Source organism: Ovis canadensis, chromosome 4 (assembly GCF_042477335.2).
Source record: "Ovis canadensis isolate MfBH-ARS-UI-01 breed Bighorn chromosome 4, ARS-UI_OviCan_v2, whole genome shotgun sequence".
NCBI lineage: Eukaryota > Metazoa > Chordata > Mammalia > Artiodactyla > Bovidae > Ovis > Ovis canadensis.
Window position 1 is genome coordinate 102,779,374 of NC_091248.1, and position 27,808 is coordinate 102,807,181.

The window sequence follows — 27,808 nt, forward strand, 5'->3', positions numbered from 1 at the left end:
TTCTTCTTGCGAAAAATTTTTTCAATAACTTTTTCTAAAATATTTGTTTATTTATCTGGCAGCACTGGGTCTTAGTTGTGGTATGTGGGACCTTTCAGCTGTGGCATGTGAACTCTTAGCTATAGCATGCAGGATCTAGGTCCCTGACCAGGCATCAGACCGAGGCCCTGTGCACTGGGGCATAGAGTCTCCACCACTGGATCACCAGGGAGGTCTCTATAAGCTTTTTTTTTTTTTTCATACAAAACTAACACAGGATTTATGCTTCTGTGTTACAACTGAATAGAAGCATCAAGAAACCTGTTATCTCCATAGCAACTATATGCTGGAAAGTATACACTGGGCTTCCCTGGTAGCTCATATGGTAAAGAATCTGCCTGCAATGCGGGAGACCTGGGTTGGATCCCTGGGTTGGGAAGACCCCTGGAGAAGGGAATGGCAACCCACTCCAGTATCCCTGCCTAGTGAATTCCATGGACAGACCATGGGGTCGCAAAGAATTGGACACAACTGAGCGACTAACACATACACACACACCCTCTATACAGCTCTGCTCTCACAAACTCTAGCAGAGGTGTCCAATGACCTCTGCCCACAAAACACACACATCAACAAACAAATGTGGGTTGATCTTGGAGCTCACTAAGGCCTTAACCACAGCCACCAAATGCTTTGGCTTGGGAATCAGTGTGACAGTATACAGAAGGTTGGGCCAGGATGGACCAGAGCCTCCCAGAGCCAGGTTTCAGAGCCAGGAGCTGGATCAGAGCACTGAGGACCCAGGGTGGCTGGGAGCCTGCCTATAGACGCTGCCAGGAAGAGGGGATGGGAAGGTGGACTTGAGGCTGATTGCTGTGGCAGCACCACAGGGAAGATTAAAACTTGAAACGGTAGTGAGATGGGAAAGCTGTGTTTGGAACTTCTACTTTAAACATAGATCCTTATATAGAGAAAAAAATTTTTAATGAAAAATTAATAAAGCAAAAGAATATTTAGAATAAAAATGTATACTTGTTGAATTTAATGAATACAGCATTAAAGCTGAAGAGAGAAGCAGTAAACTGGAAGATAAATGGAAAGATTTTATGTAGAATGTTGCAAAGAGAGAGGATATGAAAAATATAAGAGATTAAGGGCCATGAAAAAAAGAAAGAAACAAAGTCTAGCATATATTTCTAAGCATTTATTAATATCTTGCCTTGAGCTAAGAATAGCTTTGTACTATTAAAATAAAAAACAAAAAAAAGTGTAAAACAGAGACTGCCTGTGGCCTGTGAAGCCCTTTTCAGAAAAAGTCTGCCAGCCCCTGATCTGGCATATGGCAAATTGGAGTCCTAGAAGAAAAGAAAGAAAGAAAATATTTTAAAAGCTAAAGACTGAAAAATTTTTTAACTAATTAAAAATATGAACCTACAGGTCCAGTAAGCACCATATAAAAATATACCTAACAAGATAAATAGAAATAATTCATATCTATAAATTATAGTAATGTTATATAACATTGCTATAATTATGTATATAGTTATATATTATAACTAAATTACAGAATAACAAAGACAAAGATCTGAAAAACAAACAGTGATAAAGGACATATCATCTTCTCTTTTGAATCATATTAATCTGGTGGCATTAATGAAAAGGAAAGAAAAATGAAATCATTACAAATTTCTCATCAGAAAAACAGAAGTCAAGGCAATAATGAGCTAATTAAAAGAAAGCAACTATCAACCCAGAATTGTACACCAAGCAAAACTACCTTTAAAGGAGAAAACAAAAACATTTACAAGCAAGTTATCACCAAAATATCTGCTGTAAAGGAACTTTTAAAAGGATACGCTTGAGGAGGAGTAAAATGGGCCAAGTATAAGTCTGAAGTGCAAGAAGGAAAGGCAAACAAATAAACCATAAACCTATGGGTAAACCCAAGTAAATACTGTCAACACAAAATAAAAACAGCAGAAAATTAAAATATGAGACAATAAAAACAGGTACCTTGGAAGGGAAAGATGAATAAACTATTATCAATTCCTTATACTATTTACAAAATTGACATACGATAGTATTAATCCTAGATACTGTTAAATTAAATATGCATAGTTAAATTTCAAGAACCAATAAAAGAACTGAAATAGAGTTTTAAAATTCCAGAAAAGGAGGGAAAAAAATGAAATGAGACAAAGCTGAACAAGGTTTTAAGAAGTTCAAGAAACCTCTTTAGGCTGTCACCCACAAATCTTCCTTTGGATTTTTTTTCTCCTATAGAGAAAAATTTAAAAATATACCTAACAAGATAAATAGAAAGCAGCATAAAGAAGGCTTAACTCCTAGTAACATAATTATCTGCCCTTTTTGGAGAATCTGAGGTAATGCCTTCCATCTGGTGGGTCATTCTCCCTATAAAAAATGGCCACAATGGCATCTTCTAAATGGCAATAGTAACAAATCAAGAACTTAAAAAGACAACTAGAAGAATCAAGTCAAACCATACACTCGGATGTAATTTTTTGCAAAACTCATATTTCATAAAAGACTCATATCCAGAATATATGGCGGCATCTCTCATGGCTCAGATGGTAAAGAATCCACCTGCAGTTCAGGAGACATGCACTGGCTCAGGAAGATCCCCTGGAGAAGGGAATGGCTACCCACTCTAGCATTCTTGCCTGGGAAATGTCATGGACAGAGGAGATACAGTCCATGGAGTCACAAAGAGTCGGACATGACTAAGCGACTAAACACAAGCATGATCCAGAATAAATACAGAATTCTCAAAACTCAATAGTAAGGGAAAAAGAAAACAGTGAAATAAAATGAGTAAAAGATTTAAGCAGATCCATCACCAAAGAATATACACAAAAACACAAATAAGCAGGGCCAGGACAAGACTGAGACAAATGAGGCATCTGCTCTGCCCCATATGTATTTCTGTGCCTGAGAATAAATGCCACCTAAAATTTTCAATCTAATTGCCTCAGTTTCCTGTGTCTAATCCTGACCTCAAGGACAATCACATGAAAAGATGCTCCATATCATTAGTCAGTGGAGAAATGAAACTTCAAAGCACAATGAGATTCCAAATTAGTCCAAAAATAATTTCAGCCCAACAATAACTGGTGAGTATAAATATGAGTGGAAAACTCTTGTATCTTGATCGTGAAAATGAAAATGGATATAGCATTTGAGGTAACTGTCAGCTTCTTGTAAAATTAAACACATATTAATCATATGACCCAGCAATTCTGGGTCCTTTACTCAGGTGGAATAAAAAACTACAATCACTCAAAACCTCCACATGTGTGCGTGCTTAGTCATGTCCAATTCTTTGCGACCCCATGGACTGTAGGCAGCCAGGCTCCTCTGTCCATGGGATTCTCCAGGCAAAAGTACTGGAGTGGGTTGCCATGCCCTCCTCCAAGGATCTTCTCCACCCCGGGATCAGCTAAACTCTGATCTCCAGCAGCTCCTGCACTGAGGCCAATTCTTTACCCCTGAGACACCAAGGAAGCCCCAACACAAAAGTTATTAAAGTTTTTATTTTTAATCACCAGAGACAGGAAACAACACAAACATTCCTTAGCTAAGGAATGAATAAACATACTATAATGCATTCATAAAATGGAATACCACCCATCAATAAAAAGGAATAAACCACTGATACACACAACAACACGGGTGACTCTCCAGTGAATTATGCTAAATGAAGAAGCCAGTTCTAACTTACTACTTACTGTATGGTTCCCTTAAGCGGAAAAAACAAAGCTCTTGGTTCGAAACCTCTAGAATTCTCTGGGTAAAGAAGAAAGTGAGCTTGGTACACAGCGGATAAGGATAACTGAAGAAAGAGGCAGACCACTTCAGGCTGTTAAGTGGCAAGGAAACTTACAAAGAGGATTGATTTGGACAGCCTAAAGAAAGTAAATCTCAAAATCCACCACCAAAATTCTAAGAGTTTATGAGACCTTAACTGGATTCAGTCATAGTATAGTTTCATTGGTCTCAATAACACATCTCTCCTTCAGGAACAATGGGGGAAGGTACATTCCAAGGACTGGAGGGGGAGAGAGTCTCCAACTGCCCCCACTTGGGTAGTGAGTAAACCCGCGGTCATGTCCTTTTAATGACTCCCAACAAAGGCACATGCCACTATATACAACGTTACAGACACAACTACATATTTGCATATGCTCAGAATACTCTGGAAGATGAACTGGAGGGCAAGGAGTTGGGGAACATGCGTGGAAGGCAGATTTTCACTATTCATTCTCTTTACTGTTTGAACTTTACTGTATTATTATGTATTCAAGCGTAAATATTATCTAATTTCAAAAACTGTTTATAAAGAAAAAATACTCTCACTGCATACAAAAACGTTCCCCTTTCACCTACAATGTATATTTCGTTGATATATCTAAGCTTAAGTAGTAAGACAAAGATCCAGCTTTGCCTTCTACGAAATAGCCTGTTGAATTTTTAAGTTGTTTAAGAAGTGCAGCAAAGACCTTAGGTGGAGAGAAGTGAAAGAGGAGAGTCTGGAAGCGCTCTACTTACTAAAAGCTGTAAATGGCCACAAAGATGGCTAAACAAACGGTTTCTAATAGGAAACCTGGGTTGCACACACGTCTTGCTTCTCTGTTATTAACCATGATAAGCACTTGGGGTTGGAGGGGAGGTAACCTCCTAGATTGATGCTGCTACTTCCATTCCCAAATTATAGATCCGGAGCCAGAAAAGGAACCAAGAGATGGATGCTTTGCACAGTTGTTTAGGCAAAGGTGGAACATTCCGGACTGGCCAGTCCCCAGGGCCCAGTCGGCTTCAGCACCCCTCACAGAGCCCTCAGAGTCCGCGCCTTAGCCACCCGCTCAGAATTGGTCTAGGATCGGGCCAGTAGAGGGCAGCCAGAACCTATCCTCCTACCTGACCAAGAAACGCAGTTAGTCCAGTGGAAGCGGTTTCCTGGCTCCTAAAAACCGGAGTCCACACTTGCCGAATTTTGTTACCGGCCGTTTCCTAGCAACGGCCCTGATACCATCCCCTCCCACTAGGACACAGTTCGCGCGAGAAGAGGCGGTACCCGCGCTGGAAGGGTGGGGGGTTGGGGGAAGACAGAGAGGAGGGGCGGAGCCAGGGAGAGAAGGGGCGGAGAGAGGGAATGAGGCCGGGGGAGGGGCGGGGCGAGGGAGCGAAGGGGTTTGTTACCTACTTAATCAGTTCAGTTCAGTCGCTCAGTCTTGTCCGACTCTTTGCGACCGCATGAGTGGCAGCACGCCAGGCCTCCCTGTCCATCACCAACTCCCGGAGTTCACTCAGACTCACGTCCATTGAGTCGGTGATGCCATCCAGCCAGCTCATAGTCGGTCGTCCCCTTCTCCTCCTGCCCCCAATCCCTCCCAGCATCAGAGTCTTTTCCAATGAGTCAACTCTTCGCATGAGGTGGCCACAGTACTGGAGTTTCAGCTTTAGCATCATTCCTTCCAAAGAACACCCAGGACTGATCTCCTTTAGAATGGACTGGTTGGATCTCCTTGCAGTCCAAGGGACTCTCAAGAGTCTTCTCCAACACCGCGGTTCAAAAGCATCAATTCTTCGGCGCTCAGCTTTCTTCACAGTCCAACTCACACATCCGTACATGACCACAGGAAAAACCATAGCCTTGACTAGGCGGACCTTTCTTGGCAAACTAATCTACTCATTACCTAGATACTAAAGTGGTTCTGACAGTAACCACTCTCTAAGATGTCTTTTCATACTTGTGAAATGGAACGGTTCTCCAAAACAAATACTGACATCAATCTGCCCTTTATGAAAAATCAAGGTTAGAGGAAATGTAACTATGAAATGAGAGGGAAGACCTAGGCAGGTACAACAGCAGGTGCCTACTTGCTTTTGTTAAACTAAGAACTTGGCTCTTGCTTCCCTGGCAGCCAAAGACAAAAGGGAGATAGGTGCTATTAAATAATTCCTCTTTTAAGTCTGAAGAAGCAAAGCTATTGTTAATCATTGGATTATAAAAGAATTATTCTCTATCACTATAAATTCCTTCAATTGAATTTATAGGTTTTTAAAGAAGCACCTATCATTGAGGGAAAAGATCAATTTTATTTCTAATGTAAATTTAGCAAAAAATAACCTCATGTGCTTCATAATAGCTAGCATTTATTGTGTTATTTGTTGCTAAGAACTTTACCTATACTTCTAATTTAATTTTTACAAAGATTTTACTAAGGAAGAACTGTGATCAGCTTCGTTTTTCTAAGAAGGAAACTAAAGCCCAGACATGTTTGGTAGGGAAGCCAGAAATAAACCCAAGCAGTCTGACAGCAGCACATCCTCCATTTTAAACCACTATTCTATGCTGCCTTTGACCTAACACTGTTTGATATTTTAAAAGGATGTAAGATTACATGTGACCCAGATAATCACAATGGTGTGATCACTCACCTAGAGCCAGACATCTTGGTTTGTGAAGTCAAGTGGGCCTTAGGAAGCATCATTACGAACAAAGCTAGTGGAGGTGATGGAATTCCAGTTGAGCTGTTTCAAATCCTAAATGATGATGCTGTGAAAGTGCTGCATTCAATATGCCAGCAAATCTGGAACACTCAGCAGTGACCACAGGATTGGAAAAGGTCAGTTTTCATTCCAATCCCAGAGAAAGGCAATGCCAAAGAATGCTTAAACTACCGCACAATTGCACTCATCTCACACCCTAGTAAAATCATGTTTAAAATTCTCCAAGCCAGGCTTCAGCAATACATGAACCGTGAACTTTCAGACGTTCAAGCTGGTTTTAGAAAAGGCAGAGGAACCAGAGATCAAATTGACAACATCCAATGGATCATGGAAAAGGCAAGAGAGTTCCAGAAAAACATCTATTTCTGGTTTATTGACTATGCTAAAGGTTTTGACTGTGTGGATCACAATAAACTGTGGAAAATTCTGAGAGATGGGAATACCACACCACCTGACCTGCCTCTTGAGAAACCGGTATGCAGGTCAGGAAGCAACAGTTAGAACTGGACATGGAACAACAGACTAGTTCCAAATAGGAAAAGGAGTACGTCAAGGCTGTATATTGTTACCCTGCTTATTTAATTTATATGCAGAGTACATCATGAGAAATGCTGGGTTGGATGAAACACAAGCTGGAATCAAGATTGCCAGGAGAAATATCAATAACCTCAGATATGCAGATGACACCACCCTTATGGCAGGAAAAGAACTAAAGAGCCTCTTGATGAAAGTGAAAGAGGAGGGTGAAAAAGTTGGCTTAAAACTCAACATTCAGAAAACTAAGGTCATGGCATCTGGTCCCATCACTTCATGCCAAATAAACAGGAAACAGTGGCTGACTTTTTCTGGGCTCCAAAATCACTGCAGATGGTTGATTGCAGCCATGAAATTAAAAGATGCTTACTCCTTGGAAAGAAAGTTATGACCAACCTAGACAGCATATTAAAAGGCAGAGACATTTCTTTGCCAACAAAGATCCATCTAGTCAAGGCTATGGTTTTTTCAGTGGTCATGTATGGATGTGAGAGTTGGACTGTGAAGAAAGCTGAGCACCAAAGAATTGATTCTTTTGAACTGTGGAGTTGGAGAAGACTCTTGAGAGTCCCTTGGACTGCAAGGAAATCCAACCAGTCCATGCTAAAGGAGATCAGTCCTGGGTGTTCATTGGAAGGACTGATGTTGAAGCTGAAACTCCAGTACTTTGGCCGCCTGATGTGAAGATCTAACTCATTTGAAAAGACCCTGATTCTGAGAGGAATTGAGGGCAGGAGGAGAAGTGGACGACAGAGGATGAGATGGTTGGATGGCATCACCGACTCAATGGACATGGGTTTGGATGGACTCCAGGAGTTTGTGATGGACAGGGGGGCCTGGCGAGCTGCGGTTCATGGGGTCACAAAGAGTCGGACACGACTGAGCATCTGAACTGAACTGATGGAGGCAATGTTATACAACTCAGTTTTACAATATAAGCCTAACTTAATTGGTGTCTACTTAGGTTGCAAAGCACGTCAAAATCACACACACACACCCGGGTTCGATCCCTGGGTTGGGAAGATCCCCTGAAGAAGGAAATGGCAACCCACTCCAGTACTCTTGCCTAGAAAATTCCATGGATGGAGGAGCCTGGTAGGCTACAGTCCATGGGATCACAAAGAGTCGAACATGACTGAGCAACTTCACTTTCACATGTATATATACACACATACATACATACACAAGTATATGATTGTTTGGTTATACAAAATAGATGTAAATGCCAGCTGAAAACAACCAATCAGACCCTCAAGTCTGGAGATGGAAAGGTAATTCAAAATACCATTTTCCATTTTACTTTTCACAATAAATCTATGCAGTTTTCTCAGGATTTATTGCCCAAAATAACATACCACTGTTTCTCATGAAATAGGAATCCACTTTTATCTCAGCCTTTATTTATTCAACGAACATTTATTTTTACAAAGATGCCATCTAGTGGCTTTATGAAATCAAGCATTTCAAAATATTCACATTGTTACATCAGGCTAAAATATATTTTGATGTAAATGATTGAATTAGAGAAAAAAAGCATTAGAAGAATTTAAGCCAAGGACCTGAAAATTATCCTTTGGAAATTATCATTATGAACTGAATTTGGATCATTATTCATTATACCTTCATGAGCTTAAGAGGCTAGAAGTACATAGTCCCTTTTCTGTAACCGTAAGGGACAGATGTGTTTGAAATCTAGGTTCTTTCAGATTTTTTGGTATGCTCAGTTGTGTCTGATTCTTTGGGGCCCTATGGACTGCAGCCCGCCAGGCTCCTCTGCCAATGGAATTTTCCAGGCAAGAATACTGGAGTGGGGTTCCATTTCCTACACTATTTTGAATCGCAATATGAATATATACTGGGCTTCCCTGGTGGCTCAGATTGAAAAGAATCTGCCTGCCATGCAGGATACCCAGATTCGATCCCTGGGTCGGGAAGATCCTCTGGAGAAGGGAATGGCAACACACTCCAGTATTCTTGACTGAAATATTTCATGGGCAGAGGAGCCTGGTGGCGGGCTACAGTCCACAGGGTAGCAAAGAATCAGACACGACTGAGTGACTAAAACACACACGGATATATACTGTATATTCTGTAAAACATTCAATGGGTCTGGGGAAATACTCCAGAATCAAATATATTAATACTTCTGTGGCAAAATATATTCATAATCACATTAAAGTGGGATAAAGACCATAAACAGCCTCATATCAATGCAATCAGGTTTTACTTGCAAATGAGTTATGAAAAAACTTTCCATTTTTAAAAAATTTTTGAAGTTTATAGACAGGGAATTTACCGTAAGAAAATGAATTAAGCCTCCTTTGCTTATTAAAGAAGTGAAATATTCTATCATAAAACAGTAATGTTTATCTTTTAAAATGGCTAAAATGTTCACTTGAAAAAGAAACCAACATATTCGAAGATTATGAGAAATCCCTAAGATACTTTTCAGCTAGTAATGTATAGAAGGAAGCTAATCCACTATACATTTCATGTAAGCACACCACAATAGTTGAGCAGCTAATGTAAGCTGAAAGACCACTTGGAAAATTCATTAGCAGTACATAGCAAGCTAAATTTGAGCTTTATAGTATATACCAAATTTTTTAATTTTGTTTTTCTGTTTCATGTTTCTATATGTGCTTTGCATATTCCCATTCCCCTCCCTCTGTGTTTATAAAAAGCATGTGTTGAAATGTCCTTATTTTCAGCTTGGTCCCTTGTGTGACTCTTGAGCACTACCATTCCATGTCATGTCATTTTAAGTCTTAGACGTCAGAAGAACCTAGAAGACTAGAGGAAAATGTCTTCCTCCTTGGCAAAGTCAAAGTGGGAATGTAATACAGGAATTATTGATGGGGACTGGAGAAATTTATTTGTATGTTTTAATTTAGAAGTTATTAGCCACTTCTTATTGGAGAGGGAAATGGCAACCCACTCCAGTGTTCTTGCCTGGAGAATCCCAGGGACCGGGGGGAGCCTGGTGGGCTGCCATCTAGGGGGTCGCACAGGGTCAGACACTACTGAAGCGACTTAGCAGCAGCAGCAGCAGCCACTTCTTAGTGAAGGAAATTATGAGAAAAATAGTGAACTGGAATAGGCTTTCCTTAAATCCTAATTGTCTTAATACAACAAGTTTGTTTTCTTATGGGGTGGCAGTGCTCAAGAGACACACAAGGGATTCAGGCTGAAAATAGTGACATTTCAACACATGCTTTTATAAACACAGAGGCAGGGGAATGGGAACATGGCTGGCTTAAAACATTCAAAAAACAAAGATCATGGAATCCAGTCCTATCACTTCACGGCAAATAGATGGGAAAGCAATGGAAGCAGTGTCAGACTTTATTTTCTTGGGCTCCAAAATAACTGCAGATGGTAACTGCAGCCATGAAATTAAAAGATGCTTGCTCCTTGAAAGAAAAGCTATGACAAACCCAGACAGCATATTAAAAAGCAGAGACATTACTTTGCCAACAAAGGTCCATCTAGTCAAAGCTATGGTTTTTCCAGTAGTCATGTATGGATGTGAGAGTTGGACTATAAAGAAAGCTGAGTGCCAAATTGATGTTTTGAACTATGGTGTTGGAGAATACTCTTGAGAGTCCCTTAGACAGCAAGATCAAACCAGTCCATCCCAAAGGAAATCAGTCCTGAATATTCATTGGAAGGACTGATGCTGAAAATGAAGCTCCAATACTTTGGCCACCTGATGCAAAGAACTGACTCACTGGAAAAGACCCTGATGCTGGGAAAGATTGAAGGCAGGAGGAGAAAGGGACAACAGAGGATGAGATGGTCGGATGGCATCACTGACTCGATGGACATGAGTCTGAGCAGGCTCTGGGAGTTGGTGATGGACAGGGAAGCCTGGCCTGCTGCAGTCCATGGGCTTGCAAGAGTCAGACATAACTGAGCTACTGAACTGACTGAAGACACAAGAGAAAAATCAGACACATTTTAATATGTATTCATGGGAGTGACCCAGAAACACCCAAGTAACTCAACCAAAATGGCTAAAAACCTCACATTGCATACCATCTTCACCACTTACTCCTTGGAAGGAAAGTTATGACCAACCTAGAGAGCATATTCAAAAGCAGAGACATTACTTTGCCAACAAAGGTCTGTCTAGTCAAGGCTATGGTTTTCCAGTGGTCATGTATGGATGTGAGAGTTGGACTGTGAAGAAAGCTGAGCACCGAAGAATTAATGCTTTTGAACTGTGGTGTTGGAGAAGACTCTTGAGAGTCCCTTGGACTGCAAGGAGATCCAACCAGTCCATTCTAAAGATCAGCCCTGGGTGTTCTTTGGAAGGAATGATACTAAAGCTGAAACTCCATTACTTTGGCCACCTCATGCGAAGAGTTGACTCACTGGAAAAGACTCTGATGCTGGGAGGGATTGGGGGCAGGAGGAGAGGGGGACAACAGAGGATGTGATGGCTGGATGGCATCACTGACTCGATGGAACTGAGTTTGAGTGAACTCCAGTAGTTGGTAATAGACAGGGAGGCCTGGTGTGCTGCGATTCATGGGGTTGCAAAGCGTTGGACACAACTGAGCAACTGAACTGAACTGAAAGACAAAAGAGGATACTGCAGGTGTGGGTTGGGACTTCATGGGGAAGACAGCACTGCACAAGTATATAGAAGAACAAATGTTTGGTAAATGTTTGTTAGGCCATGCAGAGTAGGACACCAGAATTTTAACAGACTGCTAGGTTCCTCCCTGCCTGCACACCTAGTTCGTATTATAGTTACGTATGGGGATAGCCTCCTTCAAAATTTCTTCTTGAGTCTTTATGCCTTGTTTTCAGCTCAAAAATAATCAGCATACCAAAGAGACCTAGTGGGGTAGCATGTTTTACTCCTCTACAATTTGTGACTTCTACTTAAACACTCTTCATCCTCCTTTAAACCAACTCTTACCTTCTCAATTTACTTTTGTCTCATAAAATTACTGTAATTGTATTTTAGGCTGTAATCCCACTAAGTACTGAGCTTCAAAGGAAATTCCGCCCTCAAATGCAAAATACTCATGGTATGTTCAATGATTTGCTGTTCTATCCTTGACCCCAGAACACGCTTGCACTGGTGGTTTCTTTAACTTCTATTTGTTGATATAACCATAGAAGCTGGAAGAAAAAGAAAAGGCTGATTAATATCAGCCTAATTAGCCTACATGTGGGAATTTTCTTCTATGGAGCAGTGTTGATTTTCTCCCTTAGAAGAAGAAAAAAAAAAAAAAAAAGATTAGCAACTACCTTCCAGTGATTGAGATCTGATATATTAATAGATAACTGGAGAATTGGCAAGGGTTCAAGATCTAAAGTCCTCTTTCTGCAGTTAAACATTAAGTCCCGCAAGACCTAAAGATTTTGGCTTCTTGAGAATAATGAAAATGATCTTCAATTTATGGAAGAGAACCTTATGAAACAGGACAGACTCTCCAGAATACCATCTTGCTTGTCAGAAGGCATTAGAAGAGCTGGTCCTGTGGGAAGGCTCATTTGAAAAGCCTGCTGAAGCCGCAGGTAAAGGAACTTAACATCTGAAGGCAACCTAACAAGTCTTCCCCTTATAGTATAGGTCCCCAGATCTGCTAAGGGAAGAATCTGGTGACAAGACCAAGGTGGACCTGAGGGAGCAGCCTGGAGCAAGTGAGAGGCAGGTCCACAGCTGGGTTGACCACAGAGAGGACGGTCAACTTCTTGTTGACCCACTTGTGCCCCACTTTGCAAATATGGACCAGGGAGCCCTCAGGGAAGCCAGCTCAGACATGGAGGCCAACAGGTTGCTCACTCCTGGCCCCACTAGCATCACAGAATAATGTTAGTTGCCTTCAATGGTGAAAAAAATAAAAATACTACCTTTGAAGTAAGATCTACCAAATTTAAGTATTTAGACATGAGAGGCAGCTATTAGCAAAAATAAAAGGTGAGGACAAATGAAAAGTAATTTTATTTTTGTTTAACCTTAAACTTACCAAACTGCTTCTTTCTTTGAACAGCAGTTATCTTCTGTTTGATATCCAACTGCACTTATACTTGGTGAAAACTTAAGTTTTCACTTAAAATTAGTGAAAACTACTTAACAATTCCACTTTGAAGTTATAAGCATACAACTAAGATGTTCTGAATATAAGCCTATCTGTATGTCAGATAAACTTTAGGAACTCTTAGTGTCTCTTCTTTTACAGAAATTCTCTATCCTGATATACTTTGGTTATCAAAAAAACTAAGGACTAAGGGCCAGAAAACTAATTTCCTTAAATGAGACAAAAGGAAAAGATTTTCCAACTACTACTATAATCTTTCTTTCAAATACCAAATCAATTTTTCCAAGTATATGATCAATTCTAATTTGATGGTTTTTTCCTTACTACTTCACTTTAAATGGTGACCTATTAATTTGTTTAAATAATAATAATTATCTTTTCTGTTTTTCCAGAATAAAAAAAATTAAATCATCTGTTGAAGATACTACTAAAAATACTTCACCTTTCGAATATGGCCCCTACACTGAAGATCTATAGGAAATTTTCCAATTATGTTTCAATCTTCCCACAACCTTTTTTTGTTAATTACCTTTGAAATAATTTGAATGAATGATCTACAAATCAAAAACTGAATTCACAAATTACCATCATCATCAACTTTAACAAGTCACTTAAATGTGTTCTGTATCAGTTTTCTTGATGGTAAGATAATATGGAAACATTTTTTAACATATAACAGAATATTTAATGACATCAGTCTCCTATCAACAGATAAGTTAGTTAATGCTGTTTATATTGGCCATTTCCATTGGCTGGCTGGAGGCTCTTCCACTAAAGGCTCCCATGGTTTCCACTGGATCATTTTTCTTGCCAGACTTAGTTCGTTTTCAGCCTGTTAATAAAAGATTTTTAAAAGATCATTTGATTGTTTAGTAGGTATTTATCATAGCTAATAACTAAAATATAACTATTAGAACTGCTTCATACATGTTAATACCTGATAAGCTGTTTCATCATCAAATGTGGAACATACTTAAATAAATTACCTTCATCATCATGAGTGAGAAAGGATGGCTTTTGATTTTTCTATTTGACTAAAATTTGCTTTTAGTGTGTTCAAAATTTAGTTGGTGAGTAAAGGATTCATGACATACACATATAACTAAAACAAAACTAAAATTATCATTACCTTTACTAGCTGTCATACTCAATTTTCTGATGAATGTAAAAAAAAAAAAAAAACTAGTCACAGTCTACCTAATTGATTTCATGATCCATAACTTTAGACCAACAATTTGTAAAGCAGAGATCTACGGAATATAATAATAGAATACAACAGGTGTACTTTTATTGATCAGTTGAATCAGTTTCCTTAATCAGATTATGCTACATTTATTGTCCTTTTAAACACAATTTATAACATATTTAACAAATATATTTTAGCTATCTTTTTGCTTCGCATTATTTTCTACAGCAAAAAACCTATGACAACTCTGGCCACTAGAAGAACACTGCTGAACGTTTGTCAGAACATCAGAGAAGGAATTCAAACACAGAACGAGTGCTTAGTTTCTATGCCAGTGATGCAAACAGGCAAATACATTTAGTGGTAACAGTCTAAAATGTATACAAACAATGAGTTAAAGAATCAGTTCAGCTCAGTCACTCAGTCGTGTCTGAATCTTTGCGACCCCATGGGATGCAGCACGCCAGCCCTCCCTGTCCATCACCAACTCCCAAGGTTTACTCAAACTCATGTCCATCAAGTCGGTGATGCCATCCAACCATCTCATCCTCTGTCATCCCTTTCTCCTCCTGCCTTCAATCTTTCCCAGCATCAGGGTCTTTTCAAATGAGTCAGCTCTTTGCATCAGTATTGGAGTTTCAGCTTCAGCATCAGTCCTTCCAATGAATATTCAGGGATTGATTTCCTTTAGGATGGACAGTTGAATCTCCTTGGAGTCCAAGGAGTCTTCCCCAATACCAAAGTTTAAAAGCATCAATTCTTCAGCGCTCAGCTTTCTTTATAGTCCAACTCTCATATCCATACAAGACTGGTGGAAAAATCATAGCTTTGACTAGACAGGCCTTTCTCAGCAAGGTAATGTCTCTGCTTTTTAATATACAGTCTAGGTTTGTTATAGCTTTTCTTCCAAGGAGCAAGCGTCTTTTAATTTCATGACTGCAGTCACCATCTGTGTGATTTTGGAGCACCTCCCCCAGCAAAAAAATAAATTCTCTCACTGTTTCCATTGTTTCCCCTCTATTTTCCATGAAGTAATGGGACTGGATGCAATTATCTTTTTTTTTTGAATGTTGAGTTTTAAGCCAGCTTTTTCACTCCCCTCTTTCACTTTCAAGAGGCTCTTTAGTTCCTCTTCACTTTCTGCCGTAAGAGTGGTGTTATCTGCATATCTGAGGTTACTGATATTTCTCCTGGCAATCTTGATTCCAGCTTGCACTTCATCCAGCCCGACATTACACATGATGTACTCTGCATATAAGTTAAATAAGCAGGGTGACAATATACAGCCTTGACGTACTCCTTTTCCTATTTGGAACCAGTCTGTTGTTCCATGTCCGGTTCTAACTGTTGCTTCCTGATCTGCATATAGGTTTCTCAAGATGTTTCCTTAGTATCTCTAATTTTCTTGAAGAGATCTCTAGTCTTTCCCATTCTATTGTTTTCCTCTATTTCTTTGCATTGATTGCTGAGGAAGGCTTTCTTATCTCTCCTTGCTATTCTCTGGGAACTCTACATTCAAATGGGTATATCTTTCCTTTTCTCCTTTGCCTTTCACTTCTCTTCTTTTCTCAGCTATTTGTAAGGCCTCCTCAAACAACCATTTTGCCTTTTTACATTTCTTTTTCTTGGGGATGGTTTTGATCACTGTTTCCTGTACAGTGTCAGAAACCTCCATCCATAGTTCTTCAGGCACTCTGTCTATCAGATCTGATCCCTTGAATCTATTTGTCATTTCCACTGTATAATCATAAGGGGTTTGATTTAGGTCATACCTGAATGGTCTAGTAGTTTTCCTGATTTTCTTCAATTTCAGTCTGAATTTGGCAATAAGGAGTTTATGATCTGAGCCACAGTCAGCGCACAGTCTTGTTTTTGCTGACTGTATAGAGTTTCTCCATCTTTGGCCACAAAGAACATAATCAATCTGATTTGGGTATTAACCATCTGGTGATGTTCATGTATAGTTTTCTCTTGTGTTGTTGGAAAAGGGTGTTTGCTATGACCAGTGCGTTCTCTTGGCAAAACTCTGTTAGCCTTTGCCCTGCTTCATTTTGTACTCCAAGGCCAAATGTGTCCATTACTCCAGGTACCTCTTGAGTTCCTCCTTCTGCATTCCAGTCCCCTATGATGAAAAGGACATCTTTTTTGGGGTATTAGTTCTAGAAAGTCTTATAGGTCTTCATAGAACTCCAAAGTTATCTGGGCTCAGAGGTATTTATTGCTGAAATTGGGAAAATATTGTTTAAAGATATCTCTAAGGAGTACTCTTTTTCTGACTGCCCTGTGGCCTGTTTCTCTCAAACACTCATCTTTCTCTATTTCCCCAAGTGACAGCAGGCTGCGAAGGGTTGTTGTTGTTTAGTAGAGAAGTTGTCTCCAATTCTTTTGCAACCCCATGAGCTGTGGCCCACCATGCTCCTCTGTCCATGGGATTTTCCAAGCAAGAATATGGAGTGGGTTGCCATTTCCTTCTTCAGGGGACCTTTCCAAGCCAGGGATCGAATCTCTGTTTTCTACATTGGCAAGTGGTTTCTTTGCCATTGAGCCACCTGGGAAGCCCAGGCTGGGGAAAGTCCATATCCTTGAACATCACTGAGGTCAGCCCTATCTCACAGAGCTCAACTCAGCTACATGGAGCTCTACTCCCTCCCTCTTCTCCAGCCTTCAACACACCATCCTTTCCTTATTTCTCTCATACTGTCCCTCTAGAAATGGGCTGTCCAATAATGTAGCCACTTCCTACCTATGACTACTGAGAGAGCACTAAAAATAAAGCTAGTTCAAATTCAGATGGGCTGAGAGTATAAAATACACCCCAGATTTTAAACACTTAGTATTCAAAACACGTTTTTCAGTGTCTTACTTTCTAGATTGCTGATATGTTTCAATGATATTTTAGATCTCTTAGATTAAATAAAACATTATTTAAATTAATTTGACCCTAATAATGCCCATGAAGATGTGAGAATTACAGAGCTAACTTAAAAATATTTAGTGTACCCTAAGACTTTAATTGCACGATAAATTAATGTATCAACTAAAGTCAAGATCCAAGTGAAATCAGGTATAAAAGAGTAATAGGAGGAAAATAATAAGTGTGCAGCAAGTTCCCACAATACTATATCTAGAGTACCATATCCCACCCAGCAAAGGAATAGAAAGGCCAAGACAACAGGCCTTTGAGTGACTGAAACAGTCTACATTCATAGAAAACTATGTGAATGCTCCATTCCTCTTTTAGGAGACACCTCCAACAATTCTTTTGAATTTGTGTATCATTGGTATATCACTGTATATCACGTATATTACTGTACAATTATATATGATTGTATATCATTGGTAATACACTGATACAAAGGAAGAAAAAATAAGAAATGGTTAGTTTTTTAAAATATAAAAAAAATTTAATGAAACCTAGTTGAATGTTTATTAGATTCTTATAAGGGGAAGACATTCTAAACCTATAATATTGGGAAGGAGGGCAGATTGTAGGGGAGGTGAGAAAGGGGAAGGTGATTTTACCAAATAAAAAATTTAAAAATCTCTACATATGGGCGAAAATATACAACTGAAGTCAAAAGGCAAAGACAGACACTGCATGGGGTGCAGGTATGATCCCTGGTTGGGGAATTAAGATACCTTCATGCCATGCAACACAGTCAAAAAAAAAAAAACTCAAAAAGAAAACATAAAGAGAAACACAGTAAAAACATTAAAGATATAATTTACAAAATATGAAATACAAAAGAAAGACAATGTGCTATAAAAATTTAACCTTCAATAGTCAAAATGATAATAAATATTTAACTGACAAGCATGTCAGAAGTATGTATTTTCTTGTGTGACTAGTCTTATATTTGATGAGTTGATACAAATTAAAAATTTTAGGTTTCCTTTCTTTCTGGAAAGTCAGTTTTATACCTCTATATATTGTGCCTTTGAACACTTGAAGCCAAATATCTGAACGCTCAATTTTTTCTTTACCTGAAGAATCACCTCTTCTATTTGGCCACCCTGCAGTTGCTCTTCTAGTTTTTTAACATCTGGTTCCTATAATTTAAGGAGAAAAGAGAAAAACATATTTAAACAAAGCAGCACAAAAGCAATTAATGTGACAGACATAATTTTCTTTCACTGTACTGTTGCTACTTTTTACCAAATATCTGGTGAAGAGCCATTTTGTCTCTCTACTATTTTATTGTTTTTGTCTTAATATTAAAAAGGTTAAACATTTAATGATATGCTTATGAAGGGTAAGAATATGATGTTTAATTCAGTTTTCCTGAAATACAGATTTTAAATAATGCTTTATTCTCTGAATATTTCCTATCCTTTAAACATTAGCTAAAAATAAATGCTACCCTATGACCCAGAACTCTACTCCTAGATAGATATCAAACAGAAATGCATAGTACGTTAACCAAATGACAGGTTTAAGAATGTTCAAAGTAGCACAAATTACAGCTCCAAACTAAAAACAATCCAAATGACCATAAATAACAGAATTATAATATTTGAATATAATACCATAGAGCAATGAGGAAGAACAAACTAAAACTACACAACACAGATAATTCTCTCAAACATAATATGAAGCAAAAGAAACCAAATACATATTGATGACTCCACTAATAAAATGTTCAAACCAGGAAAAATGAATCTGTGGTATCAGAGGTAAGAAGAGTAGCTATCTTTAGGAGGGTAATAACCTTGAGGGGAAAGAGGGGGTTTGGGCATTCTGGAATTGTTCTCTTTTTTGATTTGGTGTTGATACATGAATTGCTTTGTGAAAATACATCAAGTTCTATACTTATGACTTCTGCACATTTATTTCTGTATATTATTCAATAAAAGGTTTTGTAAAGAGAGATGTTAATATAGTAACTAGAACATCCAATAACATATATTTATTTTCTAGTAGACTACACTTTTGAGAGTCAGAAACCATGTCCTATATATACATGTGCAAATGTAAACATGCTATTTTCTTGCCTTAATAAATAGAATGAAAAGAGGGAGGGGAAAAAAAGTTATTTTCTATAGGACTGACATCTGTATTAGGGCATCTGCTGGCTGACCCAAGGTATCTGTATGCCATGTTCCTCCACTTTCATCAAGGTCTTCACTCATACATCTTCTTAATGGGGAGTACTCTGATAATGTATACAGTGGTAGGCTGGAACAATGCCACACAAAATGCACATGAACTAGTCCCTGGAATCTGTGAATGTTACCTTATATGGCAAATACTTTGCAGATGTGAGTACAGATCTTAGAATAGGGAGATTATCCTAGATTATCTGAGTGGGCCCTAAATATGAATACAATCATATGTGTCCTTGTAAGATAGAGGCAGAGAAGAAAGTAATGTGGCCACAAAGGCAAAGACTGGAAAGACTTCGTCATAAGCCAAGGAACCAAAAGTCCACCATTCCTTAAAGAGGCAAGGAATGAATTCTATCCTAGAACCTCCAAAGGGAGTGCAGGCCTGCTGACACCTTGACTTGGGCCCCGATATTACTCATTTTAGACTTCTAGTTTCCAGACAATACATTTCTGTTGTTTTAACTCACCAAGGTTGTTGTAATTTGTTATAGCAGTCATAGGAAACTAATACATACTGTAACATCCCTCATCACCCTAGTACCTCCTATACATCATTCTTCCTTCTTTAATTTCCTTCGCTTTATACTATATTCTAACATACTATGCAATGCAGTTCTTTGTTCACTGTTTATTTATTTATTTGCCTCCCATCATTAGTGTATAATCTCCAAGGCAGGAATTTTTATGTTTTGTTCATTGCCATGTAGGCACTAGCTTCCCTGCCCAGAACCATATGTGGTATATGACAGACATGCAGTAAGCGTCTCCTGAATACATACAAAATAGAAAAGGAAAAAGAAAGCAGATGAATAGATATGATAGACTGTTTAACTCAAAATGACTGAGCTACGAAGCCTAAACAGGGAAGCTGGTCATTATTGTAAAGATCTAAAGGGAAGAATATAAAGGCGGCAAGGAATATTCAACATCATTTTCAACTCAGGAAAAACCTGTGTTGGAAAAACAATTCAAAATTTGTCTTACTTGAGTCAATAATGTGATTTTTATTTACTAACAGTGTAATGCCATCAAGCTTAATAAGGTACCATGGACTGAATGCTCCCTATATGCTTGCAACTGTGTTAAGCAACTGTACATGTATCACCCATTCAGTGCTAACAAGTGATGAATGAAGGTATTATTACACACGTTATAGATGAAATTGAGACAGAAAATGGGCCATATGCCAACTCACCAAGTAAGTATTAGACCTGAGATGAAAATTTTGCAAAGACCACAAACCAATGCTTTTCACCACTATGCTATTACTATCTCCCTAGTATAATCTGGGGGAAAAAAATTTATTGTTATTTCCATTTTAAATTTAGTAAATACAAACTTTATCAACATTACAACAGTCAGTGAAGATTCTATGGCTCTATTGGGAGAGTATAAAATCCGTGCTGATTTTATCAAACAGGATTCAGCAATACAGATATTATTAATACACAGTGCTTGATGTTCTTAAAAACTATTTGTAATAGGCACTTTGGATAAACAAACATTTCTAAGGAGCTTATTAAATGTCAGGCACTAAACTAGATTTTTGAGATAAAAAGAAAAATGCAATCTTCAAGTACCTTATAGACTACTAGAGACGTTATAAAGGCTTCCCAGAGGAAGCGACAGATCTGGAGAGCTGAGTGAGAACTGCCTGGCAGAGAAAGTAAGGGTATTACAGGAAAGAGGAACAGAAAATACAAAGATAAAATCACATGGAATTCATGTAACGGTCAACAGTCTTGTGTTAGTGAAGCATAGTGTACAAAACAGGAAATGACAAAGTAAGATTGAGAAGATAACTGAGAGCCAGATCTTAGGGGGCTTCCAAATGATGATAAGGGCTTTATCCTCTATGCCACTGGTTCCCAAACCTGGCTGTACAGCAACATCATGCAGATAAACGTAGCTGGATGGTTAAACCAGCCAAGCATAAATTCTTAAACTCAGCCTTTGAGAAAACACCAAACAGGAAACCAGAGTAAACCAAAATAAAATATGATGGAACTATACACAGTCAATTTAGTTGTAAGACAACTGAAATAAGACAACAGGTCAGAGAAAAGAATTTTAGAACTAAGTGAAAGCAGTAACACTGAACTATTCTTTGCCTAACATTGGCAAAAGTAAAGAAAACATAAGGATAGGTTTTCTCTAAGGTAAGAAAAAGCTAAATACATTCTGAGGTTAATTGAAAGATAATGATAAAATGGGAGACTAAAAGAAAAACAAAGAAATAATTAAAGGGGAAAAACATTACAGAGAAGAACAAAAGAGAAGACTCTACACATGGACATCACCAGACGGTCAATACCGAAATCAGATCGATTATATTCTTTGCGGCCAAAGATGGAGAAGCTCTATACAGTCAGCAAAAACAAGACTTGTGAGCTGACTGTGGCTCAGATCATAAACTCCTTATTGCTAAATTCAGACTGAAATTGAAGAAAGTCAGGAAAACTGCTAGACCATTCAGGTATGACCTAAATCAAACCCCTTATGATTATACAGTGGAAATGACAAATAGATTCAAGGGATCAGATCTGATAGACAGAGTGCCTGAAGAACTATGGATGGAGGTTTCTGACATTGTACAGGAAGCAGTGATCAAAACCATCCCCAAGAAAAAGAAATGCAAAAAGGCAAAATGGTTGTTTGAGGAGGCCTTACAAATAGCTGAGAAAAGAAGAGAAGTAAAAGGCAAGGAGAAAAAGAAAGATATACTCATTTGAATGTAGAGTTCGAGAGAATAGCAAGGAGAGATAAGAAAGCCTTCCTCAGCAATCAATGCAAAGAAATAGAGGAAAACAATAGAATGGGAAAGACTAGAGATCTCTTCAAGAAAATTAGAGATACAAGGGAATATTTCATGCAAAGATGGGCTCGATAAAGGACAGAAATGGTATGGACATAACAGAAGCAGAAGATATTAAAAAGAGGTGGCAAGAAAAAAAAAAAAAAGAAGAGGTGGCAAGAATATACAGAAGAACTAAACAAAAAAGATCTTCATGACCCAGATAATCACGATGGTGTGATCACTCACCTAGAACCAGACATCCTGGAATACCAAGTCAAGTGGGCCTTAGGAAGTATCACTACGAACAAAGCTAGTGGACATGATGAAATTCCAGTTGAGCTATTCAAATCCTGAAAGATGATGCTGTGAAAGTGCTGCACTCAATTGCCAGCAAATTTGGAAAACTCAGCAGTGGCCACAGGACTGGAAAAGGTCAGTTTCCATTCCAATCCCAGAGAAAGGCAATGCCAAAGAATGCTCAAACTACCGCACAATTACATCATCTCATATGCTACCAAAGTAATGCTTAAAATTATCCAAGCCAGGCTTCAACAGTATCTGAACCGTGAACTTCCCAGATGTTCAAGCTGGATTTAGAAAAGGCAGAGGAACCAGAGATCAAATTGCCAACATCCGTTGGATCATGGAAAAAGCAAGAGAGTTGCAGAAAAACATCTACTTCTGCTTTATTGACTATGCCAAAGCCTTTGACTGTGTGGATCACAATAAACTGTGGAAAATTCTGAAAGAGAAGGGAATACCAGGCCACCTTACCTGCCTCCTGAAAAATCTATATGCAGGTCAAGAAGCAATAGTTAGAACTGGACATGGAACAATAGACTGGTTCCAAACAGAAAAAGGAGTACGTCAAGGCTGTATACTGTCACCCTGTTTACTTAACTTATATGCAGAGTACATCATGAGAAATGCTGGGCTGGAGGAAGCACAAGTTGGAATCAAGACTGTTGGGAGAAATAACAATAACCTCAGATATGACACCACCCTTATAGCAGAAAGCAAAGAACTAAAGAGCTTCTCAATGAAAGTGAAAGAGGAGAGTGAAAAAGTTGGCTTAAAAGTCAACATTCAGAAAACTAAGATGATGACATCTGGTCCCATCACTTCATGGCAAACAGATGGGGAAACAATGGAAAAAGTGACTGACTTTATTTTTATTGGCTCCAAATATACATTTTTTTTTTCCGTTTTGCTTTCATTCTTCTCTACTCTAAAACTAAAAAAATGAAATAAAGATTGACGTATTGATAGATAAGAGGTAAAGATCAATAAAGGACTCGACAGGTAACAGAGGTAAAAGAAAGTTATAATGTTAATGTAAGGAAGGGACTTGATCTTATTCTTTCAATCCTGTGTTTAGTAGTGCTTGTGATATAAAAAGTATTCAGATAGACAAGAGTCTGATGAATGAAAGGGAAAAACAATGGAAAAAACACATGAAAGGAAGAATAGAAATGAGAGAGGAAAGTGTGCAGAATATGCAAAAACTAATCAAGTTAATTTGCTTTGTTAAATGTTGCACTGCATACCAAAAATCCTAGAAAGCGAAACTAAGTTAGCTACTTACCGCTTTAACAATACTCAGCTTCTCATTTGTAATCTGCTCTGTATACTTTCTATATGCTGCATTTTTAGGGATGTGTCCAAGAACATCAAGAATTTTTGTATACAATATTTTTAGCCTCTGAAAAGACAACATACATATTTCCAGTTTAAAATATCACCAAAGATTTAAAAGTTTCACAGATGACACTAAAAAAAAAAAAAAAATCCACATCTGTTTTTAAAGAAAGCATTTAATTATTCCTTGCTGCAATTTCTTCTCATTTATGCTTATATACCCCCTTCTGATGCTGCCACTCAGTCACTCAGGTGTGTCCAACTCCTTGCGACCCTTTGGACTGTAGCCCACAGGCTGCTGTGTCCATGGGATTTTCCACGTAAGAATACTGGGGTGGGTTGTCATTTACTCCTCCAGGGATCTTCCCCATCCAGGGATCAAACCCTGGTCTCCTGCATTGGCAGGTGGATTCTTTATCACTGAGCCACAGGAAAGTTAATTTAGAAGATCCGAATTCACAACAGTACATTAATAGTAAGTATAATCATAAACATACCAAGCAATGAAAAATGTTTCCTTATTATTTCTTTGTATTTGAAATTTGTTTTACTTTAATTGTGTAACATCATAGGTGCAATACCTAATTTCATTCATATATATTCACCATACATATGAATAAACAAAACCAACCTTGAGGGCCTCTAAGAATCATTTTTATTAAAAAGTACTCTGCGTATTTAGAGTTTATACTTGACTATGATATTCCATAATAGTATTTTACTATACTAATGTAGAGCTTGTCAGATAACATATAATCTGAATTGTGTTGTGGCGGGGGTGGGGGGGGTGGTCTAGCCTCATTTTTTAATTTAAGGGCATGACAATACAAGGTCTTGTAAGAGACTTAGGTTCTAAAATGGGGGTGTTAATATCACCAATTTCAAAGGATACTGTATAACTTAGAGCAGTACCTGGCACACATTAAGTTTCAATAAATAATAGCATTTTTATTCTATCGGGGAAAGAGAGTCCATCAGCAGATATCAGAGGTTTACTAGAAAAGGCAGCATCTGAGACAGACTGGAGGGATGGCAGGACTGAGACACTTGAAGATGTCAGAAAAGGCAATCTTACACACAGCATACATACAAAGACTGAACGGCAGAAAATATAGGGAGCGTTAAGTGATTAGTACCTAGCTCTACTTCCCTACAACCGTCCAATATCAGTTCAGTTCAGTTCAGTTGCTCAGATAGCAGCCACTAACTAAATTTGGCCATTGAGCACTTGAAATGTGACGATTCTGAACTAACACATGCTGTTAACTACACACTAGATTTTGAACATTTGGCATGAAAAGACTATAAAATATTAATTTTTTATATTGATTATATATTGAAATGGGCTTCCTTGGTGGCTTAGACAGTAAAGAATCTGCCTGTGAAGCTGGAGACCCAGGTCCGATCCCTGGGTGGGGAAGATCCCTTGGAGAAGGAAGTGGCTACCCACTCCAGATTCTGGCCTGGAGAATTCCATGGACAGAGGAGCCTGACAGGTCCTGGGCAGCACAGAGTTGGACATGACTGAGCAAATAACACACACACACATATTGAAATGGCAATATTTTGATATGTTGGTTAAATATATATATATTAATCCTTTCTTTATTAAAAAAGTAATTCCTAGAAAATTTTGAACTATTAATACAAACATAGTTTACATTTATGACTCGCATTATATTTTCATTGGACAGCATGAGGCTAGAGTTTAGTACACATAGGAAATGCTTAGGAGATAAGGTTAGAGAAAAAGCGAATCAGGTTGTATGTGGGTTCTGCATGTCACAGAAAGCATTTGGGCTTTATTCTGTGGGCAATTAAAAGATTTTTGGAAATTCTGACTAGATGTGTGCCTCAGAAAAATTAACCTGGCACTAGTGAGTTAAAATAAAATGATAAAGGAGCAACAAAGAAGACCAGTAACAAAGTTGCTGCAATTCTCTAAACAAGAACAAGGGACTAAACTGGTAATGACAGCAGGAAACGGAAAAAAAGAGGAGAGAAATGGCGTGATTATGGAGGGAGGAAAAAGATCAAGGGAGGTTTTTTGTTTATTTTTTGGGTTTTTTTTATGGAAGCATGACAATATTAGCAGGAAAGTCCCACTAGAAGAGAAAACTGATGACAAAAGGGTGCAATTCCTAGAGTGCTAGTGCTGCTGCTGCTGCTAAGTTGCTTCAGTCGTGTCCAACTTTGTGCGACCCCATAGACGGCAGCCCACCAGGCTCCCCCGTCCTTGGGATTCTCCAGGCAAGAACACTGGAGTGGGTTGCCATTTCCTTCTCCAATGCATGAAAGTGAAAGTGAAGTCGCTCAGTCGTGTCCAACTCTTCGCGACCCCATGGACTGCAGCCCATCAGGCTCCTCCGTCCATGGGATTTTCCAGGCAAGAGTACTGGAGTGGGGTGACACTGCCTTCTCCGTATTCCGTTAACCACTCAGTAAAGAAGGGCTCTAGGCTTCCTTGGAAACCCAAGAAGGAAGGAAAGAGGTACATACCTCATGTGGAGTTTCACACACAGCCAATCCCACCAGGCCAGTGGTCTATTCAAAAACCAAACAAGAGTCATGCTGTTAACTACAATTCTGAGGGTTCCCACGCTAAGAAAAGCAAAACCATCACTGTCTTGGCTAAAACTGGCCTAAAACCAGCTACCGGTGTCTCAGAACCTCTGGTTCGGAGTTTTTTCCTGCCTCTCCAATCGAGGCCGCTAAACTGGTCACCCATAGGGGCACAGCAAAATGAGTCTCCAAGAAGTATCGCTAGCCCGCACCAGTTCAGGCCACCACCCGCGGACTGACTCCATTCCCGCAGACTAAACTCCAGCAGTGACCTCCACCCGTCTCACCTTCTTCAGCAAGCCCGCCATGACAGCGCCGAGAAGCCGGGACGCGCAGCCCTCTGGGAACCTCTCTTAGACCCGCTCAATCCACCGCCGAGGCCGCCGCTCCGTCACCTTGGAAACAGCTTGGCCCCGCCCCCTGAGGCTCTGCCGGGGAGCAAAAGGCGCTGCACCGCCCACTCCTATGAGGAAAATTGATGCCTGAGTAAGGAGTGCACCAGTCTCTCAATCAAGCACAATCAGGGAAAGAGTTCTCTTAGATGTCTCTCGTCTCAGTTCCTGTACCTTTACAAAGATCTATTGAACACCCATTGTGTGTTAGTTTCTGGGACAGATTTTGTACAACAGGATCTCACATCCCGGAATTCACAGAACAATGACCAAAACATGCGTTAATAAGTAATGGGCTAAGTGTTCCAAAAGAGGTTTGTGCCAAGTGCAGTGGTAGCAGGTAAGAGGAAATGACTAAAAATTGTAGGGCTACTGTTGTTAAAAGGGGCATTTGCTTAAAAAGTCAATGAGAGAAGAGCACAAAAAATTGAGACTAAATATAGCTTCAGTTCAGTTCAGTTCAGTCACTCAGTCGTGTCCGCCAGGCCTCCCTGTCCATCACCAACTCCCGGAGTTCACTCAGATTCACGTCCATCGAGTCAGTGATGCCATCCAGCCATCTCATCCTCTGTCGTCCCCTTCCTCTCCTGCATATAGCTTAAGCATCAATAATAAAACAGCCCACAGAATGGGAGAAGATATTTGCAACCACATACAATCACCAAAAGATAAGTGGTGCCTAGAATATATACGGAATTTTCTTCAAACAGTAAGAAAAGAACTAATAACCACAAGTCTTCCTGCTTCAGTTCTTGCTTCTCTCTCATCAGAGGGAGATTATATATCAAATGAGTTTGTAAATATATAAAGGGCCTGGCTCAATGCATGGAACATAGCAACACACAGGTGACTGTGTTATTTTTTATTTTGCTGTCATTATTCTCAACCCAGTAGCTAGACTAATCCTTTTAGAAAGTATTTTGCTCTTCTGTGATTTTTCACTCAAAGTGTAGAAACCAAATTCCTTGCATCTGCCTCCATTGTCCAGCACTGTTGCTCCCTCTGCCCTTCTCCCCTCAGA

At 39.0% G+C, this 27,808-nt stretch overlaps 2 protein-coding genes across 6 annotated transcripts in view; both read right to left on the reverse strand.

Annotated features, from left to right (window-relative positions):
* The window catches only part of IQUB (IQ motif and ubiquitin domain containing), a 78,064-nt gene extending 72,986 nt beyond the window's left edge, over positions 1-5,078 (reverse strand). Inside the window, exon 1 of one of the 2 annotated variants that reach the window (XM_069586916.1) lies at positions 4,918-5,078. The gene's annotated coding sequence lies outside the window, so the exon portion shown is untranslated. The remainder of the gene's footprint in view (positions 1-4,917) is intronic. The other variant, XM_069586917.1, reaches the window with a different exon arrangement.
* An 8,689-nt stretch (positions 5,079-13,767) lies between these two features.
* NDUFA5 (NADH:ubiquinone oxidoreductase subunit A5) lies at positions 13,768-27,022 on the reverse strand. Of its 4 annotated transcripts, none has more exons than XM_069586920.1 (5): positions 26,683-27,022; positions 26,333-26,377; positions 23,781-23,897; positions 18,277-18,342; positions 13,768-13,938 (listed from the first exon to the last, which is right to left on the reverse strand). In XM_069586920.1, the coding sequence occupies exons 1-5, from the start codon at positions 26,701-26,703 to the stop codon at positions 13,837-13,839; spliced, it is 351 nt and encodes a 116-aa protein (XP_069443021.1). In that variant the 5' UTR covers positions 26,704-27,022; the 3' UTR covers positions 13,768-13,836. The 4 variants fall into 4 exon arrangements, with proteins under 4 accessions (XP_069443021.1, XP_069443019.1, XP_069443023.1 ...); XM_069586918.1 differs by having other exon boundaries at positions 18,214-18,342; positions 26,683-26,788; XM_069586922.1 differs by lacking the exon at positions 23,781-23,897 and having other exon boundaries at positions 26,683-26,782.
* Between the last annotated feature and the right edge of the window lie 786 nt (positions 27,023-27,808).

Excerpts from the sequence above, each read along its gene's own strand:
- NDUFA5 (XM_069586918.1), bottom strand. The coding sequence starts at position 26,703 with ATGGCGGGCTTGCTGAAGAAG. Across the intron at positions 23,898-26,332 it reads TGTGTGAAACTCCACATGAG|AGGCTAAAAATATTGTATAC; the intron begins GTATGTACCTCT and ends TTGTCTTTTCAG. Across the intron at positions 13,939-18,213 it reads CAAAGGCACAATATATAGAG|GCTGAAAACGAACTAAGTCT; the intron begins GTATAAAACTGA and ends TTTTATTAACAG.